The sequence below is a fragment of the Protomyctophum parallelum genome (assembly GCF_964188405.1).
Source record: "Protomyctophum parallelum genome assembly, chromosome: 1".
Taxonomy (NCBI): domain Eukaryota; kingdom Metazoa; phylum Chordata; class Actinopteri; order Myctophiformes; family Myctophidae; genus Protomyctophum; species Protomyctophum parallelum.
The window spans coordinates 1636216-1658470 of record NC_139697.1 but is presented as its reverse complement, the minus strand read 5'-3'; the positions used below and the strand labels follow the sequence as shown (position 1 = coordinate 1658470).

At 44.4% G+C, this 22255-nt stretch overlaps 2 protein-coding genes and 1 long non-coding RNA gene across 3 annotated transcripts; all 3 read right to left on the bottom strand.

The window, feature by feature from the left end:
• Window positions 1-4258: 4258 nt before the first annotated feature.
• Window positions 4259-6750, bottom strand: LOC310871623. Its single transcript, XR_014570316.1, has 3 exons — window positions 6622-6750; window positions 5571-5620; window positions 4259-4358 (listed from the first exon to the last, which is right to left on the bottom strand). It is a non-coding gene; the product is annotated as an uncharacterized lncRNA (long non-coding RNA).
• Window positions 6751-7307: 557 nt separating this feature from the next.
• On the bottom strand, window positions 7308-14223 carry LOC310873193 (protein NLRC3-like; the record flags this gene model as incomplete). The annotated part of the gene is made up of 4 exons (XM_083785515.1): window positions 7308-7335; window positions 7979-8155; window positions 10679-12503; window positions 14157-14223. 4 exons carry the CDS (start codon window positions 14221-14223, stop codon window positions 7308-7310), a joined length of 2097 nt encoding a protein of 698 aa, XP_083641641.1.
• A 172-nt stretch (window positions 14224-14395) lies between these two features.
• Window positions 14396-21210, bottom strand: LOC310872898 (uncharacterized protein; the record flags this gene model as incomplete). Its single annotated transcript, XM_083785081.1, has 5 exons — window positions 14396-14431; window positions 15078-15087; window positions 15488-15601; window positions 20555-20668; window positions 20945-21210. The coding sequence occupies 5 exons, from the start codon at window positions 21208-21210 to the stop codon at window positions 14396-14398; spliced, it is 540 nt and encodes a 179-aa protein (XP_083641207.1).
• Between the last annotated feature and the right edge of the window lie 1045 nt (window positions 21211-22255).

The following is a 22255-nucleotide window of genomic DNA, read 5'->3' as shown; positions in this document are numbered from 1 at the left end:
TTGTACTTTCTGTGAAGGACACACTGACAGACTGTAGGTTTAATATGTACCTTAGGTTGTACTTTCTGTGAAGGACACACTGACAGACTGTAGCGTTGGTCTGGGATGAGAACACAGTCGGAGGTGACCTCGATGAGTTGCTTGTTTTCATGAACTCCCTTCACCTATAATGACACCAACACAGTTTGATCAGATGGTTCATTCATACTTTCACCTATAATGACACCAACACAGTTTGATCAGATGGTTCATTCATAGTGGCCGGTATCAGGTATGTAGGCAGAGCTGACTTTTGTCAGGAGCCAAATTAAATGACATATATTAATAGATATATTTACCTCTCTGTAAGGCACATTACTTAACAGATATATTTACCTCTCCGTAAGGCACATTACTGGGCAGCAGTAACACACTCATCGTCCTCCGTATCGGTGACTCTTGACGGAACAGCAACACCTGAGCACGTTTTGGTGTGGGCTGAAAGAAGCTCAAGACTCTTTCCATGAGGATCCCAAAGAGAGACAGATGGTTCACATTTACAACCACATGAGTCTGGGTCACTCTCTGCGGTTGTAAGAGTTCCAGACCCTCGTCTGTGATGTGGGCCACAGACAGATCACCTGTGGGGGAAATAACATCACGTTATAGATTCCACTCCATGTAAACCTAATCTGAACACAATGTCTAAACCACTTCACCCTCCGCTAAGTCAACCAGGCCTGCAGTAGGCTATGAACTGGAGCATTTAAATCTATAGTCAACCAGGCCTGCAGTAGGCTATGAACTGGAAAATTTAAATCTATAGTCAACTAGGCCTGCAGTAGGCTATGAACTGGAACATTTAAATCCTCTATAGTCAACCAGGCCTGCAGTAGGCTATGAACTGGAACATTTAAATCCTCTATAGTCAACCAGGCCTGCAGTAGGCTATGAACTGGAACATTTAAATCTATATATAGATATAGACACCAGGTGGCTGTTAGCTTTGTTCGCGCCATGCCCGTCCGCGCAACTTCTGCTCTTTGCATTGACTTTGTATGTAATCACGCCGCTCTGACCATCCAAGTCTCAACAGTGACTCACCAGGTGTGATGTCACAGTGTGGCAGGTGTAGCTGACTCACCAGGTGTGATGTCACAGTGTGGCAGGTGTAGCTGACTCACCAGGTGTGATGTCACAGTGTGGCAGGTGTAGCTGACTCACCAAGAGTGATGTCACAGTGTGGCAGGTGTAGCTGACTCACCAGGTGTGATGTCACACAGTGTGGCAGGTGTAGCTGACTCACCAGGTGTGATGTCACAGTGTGGCAGGTGTAGCTGACTCACCAGGTGTGATGTCACAGTGTGGCAGGTGTAGCTGACTCACCAAGAGTGATGTCACACAGTGTGGCAGGTGTAGCTGACTCACCAGGTGTGACGTCACAGTGTGGCAGGTGTAGCTATAACTCACCAGGTGTGATGTCACAGTGTGGCAGGTGTAGCTGGCAGACAGACTTCTGAGGACACTGGATGTCAAACAGAGGACCTGCAGGAGTCCTTCCTGTTGGCTGGAACCATCTCTCCTCCCACTGAACAGTCCTGTAGAGGACCTCTCCTTCGCCTGTCGTTTCAAACACCAACGCTGTCTCGCTGCACTGGAACAGCCCCGACCTGGAGAACTTGAACCTGTGACCGGTGGTGAAATAAAAGTACTGAGTAAAAGTATAAATACTGCAATGTAGACGTACTCCGTTACAAGTAGAAGTCCCGTATTAAAAATGTACTCGAGTGAAAGTACAAAAGTATTGGCATAAAAATTTACTTAACGTACTAAAAGTAAAAGTACTCGTATTGCAGAATGTCCCATTTCACAAGTTCAAAATACACTTTAGTCGACTAAAATCTTATGACATTTAGTCGACTAGTAAAACTAGACTAACACTAAGACATTCCAGGTGACTAAAATGTGACTAAAACTGAAATAGAAATTTGCTGCCAAAAACAACACTGGTTGACTGTCCTGTGTTTAGGATAACTGACCTGTACTGATTGGTTGACTAGGATAACTGACCTGTAGTGATTGGTTGACTAGGATAACTGACCTGTACTGATTGGTTGACTAGGATAACTCACCTGTACTGATTGGTTGACTAGGATAACTCACCTGTACTGATTGGTCGACTGCTCTGCGTGCACACTGGGTTCAAAATGGCTCTGAAAGACACAACAAAGCAGACGGGAAACGATCAGTGTCTTTCCTGGTGTTCAGTCACTGTGATTATTGTGCAGAGCAGAGGGTTCTGTCCTCACTATGTCCATGTTGGAATGATGGAGTCTAGAGGGTTCTGTCCTCACTGTGTCCATGTTGGAATGATGGAGTCCAGAGGGTCTAGAGAGAGACACACACACACACACACACACACACACACACACACACACACACACACACACACACACACACACACACACACACACACACACACACACACACACACACACACACACACACACACACACACATCAATTATAGATTCCAATGTTAACTTTGAGTGACATAATGCTGTGTGTGTGTGTGTGTGTGTGTGTGTGTGTGTGTGTGTGTGCGTGTGCGTGCGTGTGTGTGTGTGTGGGGGGGGGGGGGGGTATGATTACTTTGGGGGTCCTCAATTCAAATATGATTTTTGGGGTTCCTCAATTCAATTCATTAATAAATATGTACAGGTTCACAAAGGTTCTCATTCATCTGTAGATTAACATTGGAGGATGAATTATAATGATTCAAATGGCCCGGAAAGCTCCATTCTCTTGTAACTTGTAAAAAAAAAAAAAATTAACCCATTTAGGCCTGACGTCGAAATTTATAAAATGTCTTCTAAATTCTGACAGTTTTCTGAAATACCTCATGTTTCTGTATCAGTGGTGCTCAATATTTCATGTCAAGGACCCCAACAATTATATGTAATTGGCCGCCGACCCCCATCTGATAAATAATATGTTGTTCCAGCTTGTGCTCTGTACATCCGATAGCGTTGTTATTAACCCATTCTGACCTGAGATCAGATTCTAAAAATGTCTTCTATATACTGACAGTTTTCCATTCTGACCTGAGATCAGATTCTAAAAATGTCTTCTATGTCAGTCGCTGTTCGCTCTTTCAAAAATAGCAGACCTACAAGCTCGTAGCGCGCCACTCGGTAGCGCGCTATGAGCTTGTAGATCTGCTATTTTTCAATAGCTAAAGCACGACATGATGCTGACACCAAAATGGGTTCCCGCCTAAAATGGGTTAAGACATTCTGCCCCCGACAGTGACGATCTTTTTTACATTACATTACATTTTAATTGTATTGAGTCTTAATTTAGTCGACTAAGACTAGACTAAGACTAAATGATGTACAAATGACTAAAATAGGACTACAATTAAATGTGTGTCATTATACTTACTGCTCACACAGACACGCTGAGGAGGAGGAGAACCAGAACCCTGTGTGTGTGTGTGTGTGTGTGTGTGTGTGTGTGTGTGTGTGTGTGTGTGTGTGTGTGTGTGTGTGTGTGTGTGTGTGTGTGTGTGTGTGTGTGTGTGTGTGTGTGTGTGTGTGTGTGTGTGTGTGTGTGTGTGTGTGTGTGTGTGTGTGTGTGTGTGTGTGTGTGTGTGTGTTACGTGTGTGTGTGTGTGTGTGTGTGTTATGTGTGTGTGTGTGTGTGTGTGTGTGTGTGTGTGTGACGTGTGTGTGTTACGTGTGTGTGTGTTACGTGTGTGTGTGTGTGTGTGTGTGTGTGTGTGTGTGTGTGTTACGTGTGTGTGTGTGTGTGTGTGTCATTATACTTACTGCTCACACAGACGCGCTGAGGAGGAGCTGAACCAGAACCCAAACCCAGCATAGAGAGGTCCAGTGGACCTGGTCTGGAAGGTGTACAGGTGTCTCAGTGAGTCAGAGCACCCTGTGTAGAAGGACAGAGTCCCAGCGGGACGGTCCACATACACTGATACTCTGTTGGAGCCTTTAGAGGGTCTGACAGGGAGGGCAGTCACATGTCCGTTGTGGTAGACAGAGTAACTGAGACCAAGATCACCATCACAGAGCAGACTCCAGGACTTATCATTGTATCCAAACAAACAGTCATCACCACGTCCTTTCCTGCTGATTGTTCCGTCAGCCACTGCTATCTGAACATCTCCACTGCACTCTACCTCCCAGGAACAGCGTCCAGTCACACTCTGTGAACTCAGAACCTGTACATAGACATCAAACCTGTCTGGGTGATCAGGAGGACGCTGACCCCCTGACCTCTGTGACCCCCCTGTGACCTTCCTGTTGTCCTCAGACAGAGAGAGGTCACAGTGTGCTGTGTTTGAGTCCAGTGTGAGACGCTGGAAATCTGATGAGAAAACAACACAGTAAACATTATATACATCATTCACTGACTGACGCATGTACGCGCACGCGCACACACACACACACACACACACACACACACACACACACACACACACAAACTCACACACAAACTCACTGCAGTGTTAATTTTGGCAACAGATTTAGTCCTATTTTAGTCATTTGTACATTATTTATCTTAGTCTAGTTTTAGTCGACTAAATTAAGACTCAATACAATTAAAATGTCTGTCTCTCTGTGTACCTGTCTGTCTCTACCTGTCTGTCGCTCTGTGTACCTGTCTGTCTCTCTGTGTACCTGTCTGTCTCTGTGTACCTGTCTGTCTCTCTGTGTACCTGTCTGTCTCTCTGTGTACCTGTCTGTCTCTATGTGTACCTGTCTGTCTCTGTGTACCTGTCTGTCTCTATGTGTACCTGTCTGTCTCTCTGTGTACCTGTCTGTCTCTCTGTGTACCTGTCTGTCTCTCTGTGTACCTGTCTGTCTCTGTGTACCTGTCTGTCTCTCTGTGTACCTGTCTGTCTCTATGTGTACCTGTCTGTCTCTATGTGTACCTGTCTGTCTCTCTGTGTACCTGTCTGTCTCTATGTGTACCTGTATGTCTCTCTGTGTACCTGTCTGTCTCTCTGTGTACCTGTCTGTCTCTCTGTGTACCTGTCTGTCTCTCTGTGTACGTGTCGTCTAACACACGGTAACTAACTATTTTTCCCCAAAATAATCAAAGTACAGCATAGAGCACAGTACACTACAATACAGTACAGAGCACAATGCAGTACAGTAACTGTAACAGTAAATGTATAGTTGCACCGCTCAGTTCACACACGTGTGATTTATATTTCCAGTTGTCTTGTATGGTGTTAAATGGAGCGTGGAACCATGCCAATGATCGACACGGGAGATCACTTGTGACTTTCAAACCAAAACGAGATCCACCTGTGATCTGCACACATCACGGCTCTGCACCACCTTTCATGCATCGCACGTCAGAACTGAACTTATGCCAATATAGACGAAATACATGTTGTTTACGACCAGGTTAGTGAATGAGGCCCATTGTTTCTGTCAGACCACATGACCTCATCTTGATGTGTTAAGGACCAGGCCAAGAGCAGAGAGTAGAGAGCACAAGAGTTTTCAGGACAACATCAACCAAGTATACAACAGTATATAAAATGTTAATGTAGACACAGATACTCACGTTTTGTAATGAGTGTAGAATTAAGCCAATCTTCTCCTCCATGTTTGACTCTGTAGGAAGTAGAACAACAATGCATCAATGTCTAACTGTCCAACACAACGTCTCCACTAGCTGACAATACAGTGTTTCACTCTGTAGGAAGTAGAACAACAATGCATCAATGTCTAACTGTCTAACACAACGTCTCCACTAGCTGACACTACAGTGTTTCACTCTGTAGGAAGTAGAACAACAATGCATCAATGTCTAACTGTCTAACACAACGTCTCCACTAGCTGACACTACAGTGTTTCACTCTGTAGGAAGTAGAACAACAATGCATCAATGTCTGACTGTCTAACACAACGTCTCCACTAGCTGACACTACAGTGTTTCACTCTGTAGGAAGTAGAACAACAATGCATCAAGTTTCTTTGAGGCACTGCATTGTGTTGTTGTTCTTCTCATGATTTGTGACTTTGGGCTGTATCGTATCCCATGCCTTACCCGCAAGCATTAAACACTTTACGTGAATTACTCATTTAGGAGCTTCCACTATGCGTAAACGTTATCTTGCGGCCACACAACCCACTATACATGTTTGTGGCTAGAGGTGTGTCTGTACGCGTGTTGATGTGCTTTCCCTATATTTGCTATCTTATGCACACAGGTTTAGGACAACGGAAATCGTCTCTTCAAACCACCCGTAATGTGAACACACACAACAACCCTCTGTATCTAATTTAAATGTATTCCAAGGCAGCACGCGTTGCTCTTCCATAAGGTTCACTCCAGGTATAATGGATTATGGTACCTGGCACACTGATTGGTTTATGTTGCGTAACGCCCAAACCACACCTATGCATAATGTAACGGGTAGCGGAGGTGTTTTAAGGATTTAGACTGTGGCATAAGATAGCTAATTTAATGGGTTAACGCCTCTTACACAATGCTAAATCCACAAATTACGGAGAAAGTGCCCCTGACGCAAGATAGGGCCCTTTGTGTCAGAGATACACTGTTAAGGGAAACACTGCACTGTCCAACATGGACACAGCCCAAGTCTACTCACTTGCAGTTCTCCAGAACTGAATCATTCACCATGTTGAGGCTCAGGTCCAACTCTCTTAGGGAGGGATTAGAGCTTACAGCTGAGGCCAGAGCTTCACAGCATCTCTCTGACAGGCTGCAGTGAGCCAGTCTGAAACACCAGATTAAAACATACATAAATAAATGAATCAATTCATTAATAAATAACACGTTTAAACATGCATTATTCCTGGATTTAGAACCAGCTTCCAGCATCTATTAAAGGACTCTCTTGTCCCACTTAGGGTGCCGTCACACCTGGATGCTTTAGTTCCATTAAAACAAACCCTGGCCTCCAACATACCGTAATCATATTTGAACTGGGGACCCCCCCCCTCCCCCAACTACCCTTAGAAGCAATCGGAATTGTAGGCATTACATGAATGCGAAAATATTACAAATCTACAAGCTCACAACGCCTCACAGTGAGCTTGCAGATCGGCTATTATTACAATGTTTGTCTCTTTCTTTCGTAACATTAATATTAATTAACACTACTGCCTAACCCGTGTTCCCCGCTATTTAATCCATGTGTCTGCGCTGCGTAATACGCTAAACCCGCTATTTGTTTAATGTGTTTAATTCGCCGTTTTTTAATAATTATAAAAGAGCGGATTTGTCGTGGACCTGGTGACGAGGCCGTTGCGTTATGATGACGAAACTGGAAATCTAGCCATGCTCTGGGCTGCTAGGGCTTCTGGGAAAATGAGTTTGATGCAAGTGAACGGGGTTTGTTTGGACTACAACATGCTGTGGAGGCTGTTTTCGTTTCGCATCGTAATGGCAGCATGTTTTTCTCTTCAACAACAAACCATGGGACTATTTTACGCCGGGTTTCGTGAATCAAAGCTGCAAATACTTACAGTATATGCGTTATGCTCCAAAGGTAATTGATCAATCCCGTCAGCCTTGGTGGTCTGATTATATTATTCTATAGCCCTTAAAGTGTTAATATAATATTATTAAGAAGCTTGATAACTGTGGCGTAGCTACAGCGGGTCGTAAGACAAAAATAGCAGATCTACAAACTCCTCAACGCGTTGTGAGAAACGCTGTTATATGATGAAGTAGCCGATACCTTCGCCTTAAAGAGATTTTACACTTTGAAACATGTTTGGGGTAATTTTAACGTCTACTCAGACACATAGGCTTGGGTAATTAATCAACTGGAGAAGTTTCATTGAGATAGCTATTAGTTAACTTTTTTCCCCTATTCGCCTACCATGTCTCACCATCAAGCTTATTAATACATTCTCATCACAGCATTCATATTATATTCACATAATACAGTACATAATAAAACAGAAGTGATCATAATAAAAGTGGTAAATGTATCTTACTTTAGAACTTCCAGTCTACAGTGTGGGCTCTTCAGTGAAGCACAGAGCAGCTCCACTAGTCCTGAGTCCTGCAGGTCGTTTTTACTGAGGTCCAGTTCTCTCAAATGGGAAGGATTAGAGCTGAGAGCTGAAGACACAGCTTCAACACCTGTCTTACTGAGCTCACAGCCAACAAGTCTGTAAATGCAGATTAAATAAGAGATGATCAAAACAATTGATACCTAGTTCACAGTCATGGAAGTTAACTAAAACATCTCCTATCTAGTTATCCAGACATAAACAGTATTGTGGAATAGACCAGGGGTTCTCAACCTTTTTGGCTGGGGACCCCCAGGGATGCTTTGGCCATGTCTCGCGACCCCCGCCCCCCACCCCGCTTCCCCACCCCCAATACAAACTGAAGTGCAAATTATGTTTTGGAAAATAATTTGTGGACCCGCGAGGGGTCGCGACCCACGGGTTGAGAACCCCTGGAATAGTCAACACAACTAGAATAACAGAGGGAGATCGACATTTAGATATCATAGATTTCAACCAGCAGTATAAGGTGTGAAATTAAGACTAGTTTGATTTTCCCCAATATTATAAAAGAAATGTCAAGTATGCTCTCAGATGTTTTATTTCTTTGTGGCCAAGAACATCTAAGTGACGGATTGAAACGAGCGTTTAAATTGCTTATGAAGTCAGCCATATGTTGGGAAAGTTCATATTTGTTATGAACTAGTTCAGTTCACAGTTCATTAAACATCAACTAGTTCAGTTCATAGTTCATCATTCAACATTTTGAACTAAAGTTCATGGTTCCAAAACAAATTTAATTATTTCCTTTTTTTTTCTTTGCTTTTTGTTTTTCTAAATGATTGCCGCAGCCCATAGCCATAGAACCACAGAATTTATTCCTATTGGGAATAACTTTGGGATTAATAAAGATACAACTTTTACAATTTCTCCATTACCATTAACCAAATTAATTCCTTATTATATATATTTTTTTACATTTTGGAAAAAATAGCTCTTTTGCCATGTGGAATGCCACAGAATTCTTAATCATTTTCCTTGTCCTAATTATGGGCCAACTTGTGAAAGCTGCATGCTTTTATTGTGAAGGCTATCAGTTCAGTTCTCACAGCCTGCATATCTTCACATGCTAATCTACAAGCTCACAACGCGTCGCAGACGCAACACGTTGTGAGCTTGTAGATCAGCCATTTTCAGCATGGAACACGTTGTACGACGAAGAATAAATCAGGCATCACTGCACTTCTGTGGAGGGAGATGTCTTTAGTTGGCCGACCGAGGTGATCATTATGGACAAATACCTCCTCGACGCAAAAATAGCAACCTATTGGAAGCTATTTTTCGTGGCACATTATGTTTAATCAAACAACTATAAGTTTCCAGTGTTTGGGTCGGGAGTCGAGATGTTCTGTGTCTGCGTGCATGACAGGATCCTCATGCAGAGATGCGAGCTGCACGCTCCAGTGAAATTGTACGGCTGAGAAAGATTCGTTAAATTGTGTCACATAAGGACTTATTGGTGGGTTTTCCGTTAGATATTAAGGCCTGTTTAGGGTGTGTCTTAGTGGGGATTTCGCCTGGAAGGCTCTAAGGAAACACTCACTCTTGAACGAAGTTGAACGTGAGAAAGTGACGTTCACACACGGCAGAGATGAACGCGTTCACAATGACGTTCATCAAACAGAAATACAGTAAGTTCACCTAAAATATGAACGTGTTTGTGAACGATTGTTCATTGAACGCGTTCAGGGACAACACTGAAGTCAGCATGTTTCCCCAATGCAATCTTACGGAAGCAGTCCTGTGCATGCAGACAGGGTTGACATTGAAGCAGTACTGACTGCGCATGCAGACAGGGTTGACATTGAAGCAGTGCTGTGCATGCAGACAGGGTTGACATTGAAGCAGTACTGTGCATGCAGACAGGGTTGACATTGAAGCAGTCCTGTGCATGCAGACAGGGTTGACATTGAAGCAGTACTGTGCATGCAGACAGGGTTGACATTGAAGCAGTACTGACTGCGCATGCAGACAGGGTTGACATTGAAGCAGTGCTGTGCATGCAGACAGGGTTGACATTGAAGCAGTCCTGTGCATGCAGACAGGATTTACATTGAAGCAGTACTGACTGCGCATGCAGACAGGGTTGACATTGAAGCAGTGCTGTGCATGCAGACAGGGTTGACATTGAAGCAGTCCTGTGCATGCAGACAGGGTTGACATTGAAGCAGTCCTGTGCATGCAGACAGGGTTGACATTGAAGCAGTACTGTGCATGCAGACAGGGTTGACATTGAAGCAGTCCTGTACATGCAGACAGGGTTGACATTGAAGCAGTCCTGTGCATGCAGACAGGGTTGAGATCGGGAAAACATGGAACCGGCTGTATAAAATGCTGTGTCATTGTAAATGGTGCATTCATGTATCACTTTCATCCAAAGCACATTTCTGTTTAAATTGAGGCGGACGGGAGGCAGACTTTCACTTCTGGTTCATTTCTGGTTTTATCTGTTGCCTAGCAACCTAGCATCATTCGTACAGTACGTTGATGAAGAGCGCCATCTATACTAATCCACTGAAAAGACCATAGGACACAATACTGCGTGCTTGGCAGTCAAGCGATGGATTCGATGCGACGTAACATGACGTGATTGGCAGTCAAGTCAATGTGTTAACTACTAACCGAGCCTTTCTGCAGTTCCTCACAGCTGGCACCAGTCTCCTTCGCCCCTCCTTTGATGCGTTGTATTTGTCCAGGTCCAACTCTTCCAGAACATCTGACATCTGCAGCATGACGGCGAGAGCTGAACACTGGGTCTCAGACAGTTCCTCTGTTCTGTTCTCTGACTTCAGGAACTGTTGGATCTCCTGATGTAATGAGTGGTCGTTCATCTCCATCAGACAGTGGAAGATGTTGATACATCTGTCAGGAGAGGTGTTACGATGAGTTAACATCTTCTTCAGGTTCTGGATGGCTTTCTGGATCTCTTCTGGACTGTTCTCTGTGTGACCCAGCAGGTCTCCTAACAGACTCTGGTTGGACTGCAGTGAGAGGCCATGAAGGAAGCGGACTAAGAGGTCCAGGTGGCCATTTTTACTCTCCAGGGATTTTTCCACGGCAGCTTTCAGGAAGTCTGAGAGGGAGCTGTTACTGTTGTATTTATCTCCCAGGAATGGCTTCAGGACCTCCATGTTCTTCTGTGTGAAACAGTGGAACAGGTAGACTGCAGCCAGAAACTCCTGGAAGATCAGATGAACAAAGCTGTAGACCGTTTTCTGGAACAGCACACTCTCTGTTTTGAAGATCTGTGTGCACACTCCTGAGTACAGCGCGGCGTCTTTCACATCAAGACCACACTCTTCCAGGTCTTCTTGGTAGAACATGATGCTACTTTTCTTCAGGTGTTTAAAAGCCAGCTCGCCCAGATTCAGAAGAACATGCCTGCCAGTCTTAGTGAGCTGCTGTTGAGTCCCCTTTTCTGTTTCTTTCTTGTTCACATCACGAGTCTCGTCATACTTCTGCTTCTTGGTGTTTGTCTGAACCAACAGGAAGTGGCAGCACATCTCAGTCAGGGTCTTGGGCAGCTGTCCTATCGTGGTGTGTGTCCTCAACATGTCCAGCAGAACGGTAGCAATGATCCAACAGAAGAGTGGGATGTAACACATGATGTGGAGGCTCCTCCATGTCTTCAAGTGTGAGAGGACTCTGTCGGCCAGCTTCTCTTCACTGAATCTCTTCCTGAAGTACTTCTCCTTCTGGGGGTCTGTGAACCCTCGCACTTCTGTCACCATGTCAACACATGCAGGAGGGATCCGATTGGCTGCTGCGGGTCTGGTGGTTATCCAGTGGAGGGCCTTGGGGAGCAGATTCCTCTTGATGAGGTTTGTCAACAGAGCATCCACCGATGATGTCACTGTGACATCAGAGATGATTTCATTTTCGTCAAAGTGCAACGGAGACCTGCTTTCATCGAGGCCATCGAGGATGAAGCAAACTTTCCAGGCAGCGAGCTGCTCTGCTGTGACCTTCTTTAACGTTGGGTGGAAATCATGGATCAGGTTGAGAAGACTGTACTGCTTATCTCTGACCAAGTTCAGCTCCCGGAATGAAAAGGGAACCAGGAGATCTATATCTTGATTCTCCAAACCTCTTGCCCAGTCCAGAGCAAACTTGCGCGCAGAGAATGTTTTTCCGATGCCAGCGATGCCATTTGTCAGAACTGTTTCGCTGGGTTTCTCTCTGCCAGGGAGGATGATCTTAAAGATTTTACAGCAGTTGATTGCATCGTCATGGAAGGTCTTCATGTTGGAAGTTCTCTCGAGCTGTATCACCTCATGTTGGCTATTAACCCCTTCACTCTGTCCCGCTGAGATGTAGAGCTCTGAGTAGGTGCTGGTGACGGAGTCTCCAGACTCTTCCGTCATGTGGTTTTTCACTCCATCAAGACTGTCCGATCTGACCTCCAAACTGACCTTATAATCGTTCAAATCAACCTGCAGACGGACATCTGAAATGAGAAGAACATTTATGTTTAAAACATTCAGGTTAATTTATAACTTTACATCTTTTACAGCACACATTGCTAATTAATTACCCCCAGATAATATGCTTTTTGATAAGAAACATTTTGCCAAAGGTAACAACACAAGATCAGCTGTTTTTGTCCAGTTGTTGAGTTGATAATGTTTAGCTTCATTATTTGCACTTAGATATAATTGATACAGACAGATCATTTGACCATTTGTGACCAGATTTGACTGAGAGCCTGCCATCGAGCAGCCTCCAGCTTTTCACCAGAGGAGAAAAACTAATATTTTTGTTTAATCCACAATTAGTTAATAGCACAGGCAGACTCTTCACTAGAGCATGTTTGAAATAAGTGTCAGAGCTGAAATCGACATGTAAATATGAAATAAATGCTTAAACATGTAGCTAGGTGTAATGTTAGAGTCCACAGAAGAAATGTATATGAAATAAATGCTTAAACATGTAGCTAGGTGTAATGTTAGAGTCCACAGAAGACATGTAAATATGAAATAAATGCTTAAACATGTAGCTAGGTGTAATGTTAGAGATCACAGAAGACATGTAAATATAAAATAAATGCTTAAACATGAAGCTAGGTGTAATGTTAGAGTCCACAGGAGTGAACCTTTCAAGCCTGTTTTCTCAACTCGCTGTTTCTCTGCAAGACATTACTCTATAAGCCATATCTCCAAAACTGGTTGGTCAAACTGAACAACCAATATGTCAACTTGAAGGTATGATTCCCTGCTTTCATATGACATGGAACAAAAAGAAAATTACATAAACTCCAATGGGCCCCAGTCAAGTTTGGTCACATTTAGTCTGACTATGAATTTTCAATGAGTGCAGATTCTTACTTTGTCCAGGTGTGGTTTGACTGGGTGTCTTCAGTCCAGGTGTGGTTTGACTGGGTGTCTTCAGTCCAGGTGTGGTTTGACTGGGTGTCTTCAGTCCAGGTGTGGTTTGACTGGGTGTCTTCAGTCCAGGTGTGGTTTGACTGGGGGTCTTCAGTCCAGGGTTCTGCTCAGTCTCACCACGCCTCTCTCTGTGGACATGATTACATATTTACATCCTCATTGGAGCCACCTGGTTCCTATGTAGATCCCAAAATCCATCATTGATTGATTGATTAATTATTACATTTATATTTTGGGTTGGATATGTGGCTAATAATTAACCAGCTAAACGGCTTTTCTATCCCTAGGCTAGTTATAGTGTATATTGTATAGTGTTATAGTGTATATTGTATAGTGTTATAGTGTATATATTGTACAGGAGGATTGACATACTGTGTATCTGGAGGTCCAGATTCATCACTGAAGTTAAGAGGAATGTCTTTAGAAAAGTCACTCTTCACAGACAGAAGGCTGGGAGTTGGAGACTCTGCTCTGTGGTACAGACGTCTGTAATCATAGACATTGTTTGTGTGAATGACACGGTCAATTAGTTTTTTATTTTGTATTGTTACATTCCATTTTACTTCCAAAAGGGTAACATATTTTACTTTCCTCTCACAGCATTGCAGCAACAAGTAAACTGAATAAAATGGCCAAAAACATAATAAAAATTGTTATGTTGTGGTTTTACTAGGCATGTCAAAAACTTAGTTCTAAGACGGTTATAGTCCCAATACTTGATTCTGATTGGAGACACTCGATGTGCTCATGTCTCACTACGCCTTTCTCCATTGTAAAATTCATGGTAACCTGAGACCTCTTGTGGCTTATTGTTTTATTACAGGGCCTGGCCAAGAGGGGGCGCAAGTACACCAGACTAGGACTAGGCAGTCAGTAGTAGCCATAGAGTAAGACAGAGTTACCACAACTCCGTTCACTTCATGGGGCTTCAGTCCAATCTTCTACGTCTAGACTTCTATTGGTGAAGAGCATAGCGAACAGTGACAAAGTCCTGGACCGGGAGTTGGCAGAATGCACTGGACTCAGCTTTAATGATCTTAAATACCTTTATTTTAGATTGATTATTAGTAATAGTACAACATAAACATTACAGAGAGTTTATAGTTGTCACTGTACAATACTTTTACTTTTTTCCAACAGAACTCACAGATTTCTGCCCCTCAATGTCCTAACTCTGTCTTACTCTATGGCTCTGGTCTAACAGGAAACCACCAGCTTGGAGGAAGTGACTTTATTATGTGGCGATAGAGCTTCCAGTCTGTTTCTCACTTGGGAAATAAACATCAAGCTTAATATTGTACTGTAACCGTCTTTAAGTTACTACATATACAATAGGCCTACACTAACAGGTGATAGTTTAAATGTATAGGTGGCATACTGTACACATACTGTACATGCACACAAGCAGCCAGCCTGTCTACTGAACACCACACTGTGATTTGTACCACTTCATTCACAAACTGCTCACACAGTAACTTACAATCTGTAGATGGACTTTGAACAGGGTTGATACGACATTATTAGATGTTATGTCTTGTTATGGAATTGATATAACTTAGCATGAGATCACATGGTTGTGTTATAAAATGTTGTGTATATAATGCTGATGCATTGTCTGAAACCAAAATAAGTTTTACTCTCATGTACCTGTAGAGTACACAAGATGGAACAATAAAGTTTTATTCTTATGTACCTGTAGTGTACACAGGATGGAACAATAAAGTTGTATTCTTATGTACCTGTAGTGTACACAGGATGGAACAATAAAGTACAACATTGAACCTTGAATTGTAGGCTATTGGAGGATTGACATACTGTGTATCTGGAGGTCCAGATTCATCACTGAAGTTAAGAGGAATGTCTTTAGAAAAGTCACTCTTCATAGACAGAAGGCTGGGAGTTGGAGACTCTGCTCTGTGGTACAGACGTCTGGAATAACATAAATGTTTGTGTGAATGAGGACCATAGTGTATATATTGTACAGTAGTATTATAGTGTATATATTGTATAGTGTTAGTGTATATATTGTACAGGAGGTTTGACATACTGTGTATCAGGAGGTCCAGATTCATCCCTGAAGTTAAGAGGAATGTCTTTAGAAAAGTCACTCTTCACAGACAGAAGGCTGGGAGTTGGAGACTCTGCTCTGTGGTACAGACGTCTGGAATCATAGAAACAAAAGTCAAAGTCAATATGTGTTCAGTTGTTTTGGGAGGTCTGAAGTTTAGTTTTTAGTGACATTGAGATGTTGGAGAACCAAGAGGTGGAAGCGTGGTCAAAGTGGCATTGAATGAATGAGGCTCCAGCAAGAGTCCGACCAAAAATATGTTTTTTCATTTGTATTTTTATCACACAGAAAGAAAGAAAAGTGTTTTTATTCCTCCCAAATTGCACCCATGTTCTACCAGCCATAGGCTACTATTGTTAACATATTCTGTATGATAACAACTCCATCATGGCCCGTAGCACTTGCCCTAGCCCTGACGACCTTACATGCGTATGCAAAGACTACAGTGTTATAATGTATATTGTATAGTGCCCTCAAACATGAGGGCATATGAGGTATGCGGTCAGCTGTATGGCTGGCTCAGGGAAGAGGACGCCCCTGCCTTGCATAGTCCCGTGGGAGGCAAATCTCAATGATTGGGCATGGGACACAAGCTAAGGCTTGATCACCCTTTAGCTGGCCACCTTTGATGAGGGTGTATAGTGTTGGAAGGCCGAAACACCCGCTGATTCAAAGGCACACTACTGAGGATGTGTCCCAAAATTGACATCATACCCTAGTTGAAATACACCTCCTAATGCCACTCTTAACATCAAGGCAATCTCATGTGAGCCCACACCATCTATTGGCACAATGGACAGTCTTAACATCACGTCCCGTGTTTTATGATTCTGATTTTCTGGACTCGTCCAGTGACCGCTGTGAAAGGACAGCTGACAACATAGGAAAGTCTGTGTGACAGCTTGGAGAGACTGCTGACTGGAGGGAATAGACCCCACTGGGGCTGTCATGGGCTAGCTACCCATGCCGGCAGTCTCCGACGCTGCTTCAGTATGTTGGAGACACCCGCTAAGTGCTACAGAAAGTCAACAAAGGAACATACCCCTAGAGCCTGCGAGAGCTGGGGCGCAAGATGGCTCAACGATTGATCACACGGCTACAGACCCAGGACCGGAAACGACTACGATTAAGAAGAACACAGCACATGAGACGACCACAGCAGCAGCAGGACATACACTTCAGGTGTGCAGATGCGGTTGGGAGAAAGTAACATCGGAAAGGGGGTTGAAGAACCACCAAGGGAGGAAAAAGTGCTTGGAGGAGCAGAGACAGGGACCTCGCATTGACCGGTACTTCTTACGAAGCAACCAGTCAAGTCAGTCGATTGAAGCACAGCGACGGGACGCAAACCAAAGTTCGCAGAGCATCAGTACCCCTGTAATTGAGGAGGATAACACAAGCACGGAAATGCCTGTGGACGTGGAGAGTAACACAAGTACAGAAAGACCGGTGGACGAACTCACCCAACCACAGAGACCTCCAAAGGAGGAAAAGATCAAAGGACACAGACCGAATGTGAAGTGGCCCAAAGCTGTTGAAAAGAAAGAGTGGGAAACAATCAACAACGACCTGATAAAAATCCTGGAACAACAGGTAGGAACAGCAGAGAAAAAGCTTGAAAAGATGGGAGACATCATATACAACTACGGAGAAGGGCGCTTTGGAGTAAACAAAAGGAGTGGAAAAGCACCACCAGCCCCAACCAAATCTAGGAGGCAGCAAGAGATCGAGAGTCTTGTCAGAGAGAGAAGGCAGCTGAGAAAGCAGTGGAAAAAGGCCTCTGATACAGAGAGAGAAGGTCTCATGCTACTCCAAGCAGACATCAAATGTCGGCTGGCAACCTTGCGAAGAGCAGAGAACTTAAGGAAACTTCGTAAGAAGAAGGAACACTCAAGAACACGATTCTATAAAAACCCCTTCAAGTTTCTCAAAGACATCTTCACTAAGGAGAAGAGCGGAATCCTGAAAACTCCAAAGCAGGAACTGGAAGAACATCTGGAAACGGTCCACCAGGACATGAAAAGGGATGAGCAGATGAGCATCCCACGTGATATCCCACCTATTCAACCTCCGGAATTCAGCCTGGACACTGACCCTCCAAAATGGAAGGAAGTAGAGAATGTAGTCCGGCGAGCAAGAGCGGCATCGGCTCCAGGGCCTAATGGAGTGCCATACAAGCTCTATAAGAACGCCCCGGACGTTCTACGCTTTCTTTGGAGACTCATGAGGATAGTGTGGCAGAAAGAAGTAATACCCAAGGCATGGAGAAGGGCTGGTGGTGTGCTAATTCCGAAAGAAAAGGATGCGACAGACATCAGTCAATTTCGACCAATCTGCCTTCTCAACGTCGAGGGGAAAATCTTTTTCAGCATAATAGCAAAGAGGTTGTCCACTTACCTGGAAAGGAACAAGTACATTGATACATCTGTACAGAAAGCAGGAATTCCTGGGTTCTCTGGTTGCCTGGAACATACAAGTATGATTTGGCACCAGATACAAGCAGCTAAGAAGGACAAAAGGGACCTCTATGTCATCTTCCTCGACCTGGCCAATGCCTTTGGCTCAGTTCCCCATAAACTCCTTTGGGAATCCTTCAACTTTTTCCATGTACCAGAACCCATCACCACACTGGTAAAAGCCTACTTCCAAGACCTGCAACTGTGTTTCACAACACCTGACTTCACTACAAAATGGCAGCGCTTGGATGTGGGCATAATGGCAGGCTGTACAATCTCACCTCTGGCCTTCACTATGGCCATGGAGGTCATAATCAGGGCGTCAAGATGGGTGGTGGGCGGCGAGCGAACTAAAAGCGGGATCCGTCTCCCACCTATCCGAGGGTACATGGATGACATGACTACAATTACCACAACTGCAGCATGCACCAGGCGACTACTTGGAAAACTCCAGGAGAACATCCAGTGGGCCCGGATGAAAATCAAGCCAAGCAAATCTCGAAGCATCTCCATAGTCAAGGGACAGCTAAAAGATGTGAAGTTCCATATTGGAGATGACCCGATACCAACCGTGTCTGAGCAACCTGTCAAAAGCCTGGGCAGATGGTACAATGCAAGCCTCAAGGATAAAGATCAAGTGCAGCAATTAAGGCAGGACATCGCCAATGGTCTGGAGAACATCAACAAGACCCTACTGCCTGGGAAGCTCAAACTTTGGTGCCTACAGTTTGGCCTTCTCCCCCGGGTAATGTGGCCACTCACCGTCTATGAGGTCCCAATAACAACTGTGAAGAAGATGGAGCGAACCATTACTTCATACGTGAAGAAATGGCTAGGTGTCCCACGATGTCTAACCAACATCGCCCTCTACGGCAAAGGGGTCCTTGAACTACCTCTCACAAGTCTGACGGAGGAGTACAAGTGCTCTAAAGTAAGACTTCAGATGACATTGAAAGACTCCAAAGACCAGACCATCAGCAAGGCTGCACCCCCCCTACTAACGGGACGGAAATGGACTCCATCCAATGCTGTGCAGCAAGCTACATCAGCCCTGAGACACCAAGACATTGTGGGAAATATCCAGCATGGAAGAGGAGGCTTTGGCCTGGCAGCAAGCAAACCAACTTGGCATAAGGCATCAACATCCGAGCGGAGGAAACTTGTGGTCGAGGAGGTGCGCAGGGAAGAGGAGACCGCAAGAAGTGCAAAGGCTGTGTCTCTTTCCAAACAGGGGCAATGGATGCGGTGGGAAGGTGTGGAGAGGAGAAAGATCAACTGGAGTGAGCTATGGCAAATGGAAGCAAGCAACATCAGCTTCATCATAAGAGCTATATATGATGTGCTGCCATCACCAAAAAACCTACATCAGTGGTATGGCGAGGATCCAACCTGCCCCCTCTGCCCAGCTCCAGCGACTCTCAGACACATCATGTCTGGTTGCAAGACCAGCCTCACACAAGGCCGCTACACCTGGAGGCACAATCAGGTCCTCAAGAGCCTGGCTGCAGCACTTGAGATCAAGAGGAGTGCAACAAACTCCTTACCCCCAAGAACAAGCAATCCCAGCAAAACGACAATATTCATCCGGGAGGGACAAAAACAAAAAAAGCCCAAGCATCCTTCAACAAAGCCAGAAACTGGACACCTAGCCATGGCCCGCGACTGGAAGATGCTTGTCGATATTGGCCAGCAACTAATTTTTCCACCTGAGATTGCTTCCACCAACCTTAGGCCAGACATGGTACTCTGGTCCCCTTCACGCAAGTCTGTGTACATAATAGAGCTCACAGTCCCATGGGAGAACTCTGTTGAGGAGGCCTATGAGCGCAAGAAACTGCGATACACAGAGCTGGCAGCAGACGCAATTCAGCGTGGCTGGAATGCAAAAGTCTGTCCAGTCGAAGTGGGATGCAGAGGATTTGTGGCTTCTTCCACCATCAGGCTACTGAAGGAACTTGGCATCCATGGACAGGCTCTGCGGCAGACAATCAGAACACTTTCTCAAGCAGCTGAAAGAGGCAGCCAGTGGATCTGGATTAAAAGGAAAGACCCTTGCTGGGCTATAAGAGCATGACCCCCCCCCCCCCCCCAACACACACACACACACACACACACACACACACACATCTGAGAACTCCATTCAAACCCCTCAAACATGAGGGCATATGAGGTATGCGGTCAGCTGTATGGCTGGCTCAGGGAAGAGGACGCCCCTGCCTTGCATAGTCCCGTGGGAGGCAAATCTCAATGATTGGGCATGGGACACAAGCTAAGGCTTGATCACCCTTTAGCTGGCCACCTTTGATGAGGGTGTATAGTGTTGGAAGGCCGAAACACCCGCTGATTCAAAGGCACACTACTGAGGATGTGTCCCAAAATTGACATCATACCCTAGTTGAAATACACCTCCTAATGCCACTCTTAACATCAAGGCAATCTCATGTGAGCCCACACCATCTATTGGCACAATGGACAGTCTTAACATCACGTCCCGTGTTTTATGATTCTGATAGTGTATATTGTACAGTAGTATTATAGTGTATATATTGTATAGTGTTAGTGTATATATTGTACAGGAGGATTGACATACTGTGTATCAGGAGGTCCAGATTCATCACTGAAGTTAAGAGGAATGTCTTTAGAAAAGTCACTCTTCACAGACAGAAGGCTGGGAGTTGGAGACTCTGCTCTCTGGTACAGACTTCTGGAATCATAGAAAATGTTTGTGTGAATGAAAAAGTTAGTTAAAGGGTTTCTAAAGAGTTTTTTGTTCCGTCTCTTGCCATTGCATGACAAGTAAATTAAATAAAATATCAATAAAATAATGGAAACCATACAATCTTACTAAATATACAGTACAATAACAGGTGATATTTTAAACATATATATATATATAATATATATGTTGCATAATGTACACAAATAATTTACACAAATACTGTACACGTATTATAGTGTATTTATAGGTGCATTCACATACTTGGCATCAGGAGGTCCAGGTTCATCACTGAAGTCAGGAGGTAGAGGTATAGACGAGTCACTCTTCATAGACATGTAGCTGGTTGTTGGAGACACTGGTCTGTGGACGAGATGTTTGTCAGCTCCCTCCTCCTCATGGCGTCTCATCTCTGCTCTGTGGACGAGATGTTTGTCAGCTCCCTCCTCTCTCTCCTCACGGCGTCTCATCTCTGCTCTGTGGACGAGATGTTTGTCAGCTCCCTCCTCTCTCTCCTCACGGTGACTCATCTCTGGACTGTATTAAACCTGTCAAGATCACATAGTCACAAAACACCAGACAACAGTCAATGTTTGCTGTATATACACGGTGCACGGCGCGCACACACACAGCCGCTTTACAACTTATATTGTTGTCACAAGAAGATGTTCATGTTCCAAAGAATTTCCAATCCATGTGTCATCCAATGTCAATCCATCGAAAATGTTCCCCAAATGTTCCCAATGTTCCTCAAGCTTATAGGTCTGCTATTTTTGAGTGGTGCAACCACTCCTACAACCAGCTTGCAATGTCCTCGTACTTGTTTGTGTGTGTCTGTCCTCCGTACTTGTTTGTGTGTGTGTCTGTCTGTGTGAGCATGAGTATGTGACTTAATAATAGCAGTAGGGGGCGCCAGAACAGTGAGAGGGGTAGTGACTCTAATGAGAGAGAGTGAGAGAGAGAGAGAGAGATATTTTTCCAAAGACCCCCCCCCCCCCCCCGGCCATATGTATAACAAATAGTCGCCTATTAACAAAGTGATGCTTGAAAAAGGATACAATTATGCAGCAGCACCAACAACAAACAAAGAAATACAAATATGTTGAGCATTATAATGTGTCTTCTGCATGCATATATTACCTTGTATTTCTATTAACCATTCAATGAATTTGAACATGTATATATTTACAATCTGAGGGGGCAATGCCACCCAATGCCCCCCTGTAGAGACGGCACTGCATTTAAGGATCATGCAATGTGACATTATGCTCTGTTACAAAAAGCTGGGAGAGGGGAGTTGCCCCACTCTGTTCACACGGGTGTGTTTTTGCTCTATTCTCAGCCTATTCCCGGCGAGAGAGAGAGAGAGAGAGAGAGAGAGAGAGAGAGAGAGAGAGAGAGAGAGAGAGAGAGGGGGAGAGGGGGAGAGGGGGAGAGGGGGAGAGAGAGGGGGAGAGAGAGGGGGAGAGAGAGGGGGAGAGGGGAGAGAGAGAGAGAAAGGGAGAGAGAAAGGGAGAGAGAGAGAGAGGAGAGAGCAGATACCCATTTTTACTTGGCTGCACCAACATAGAACAC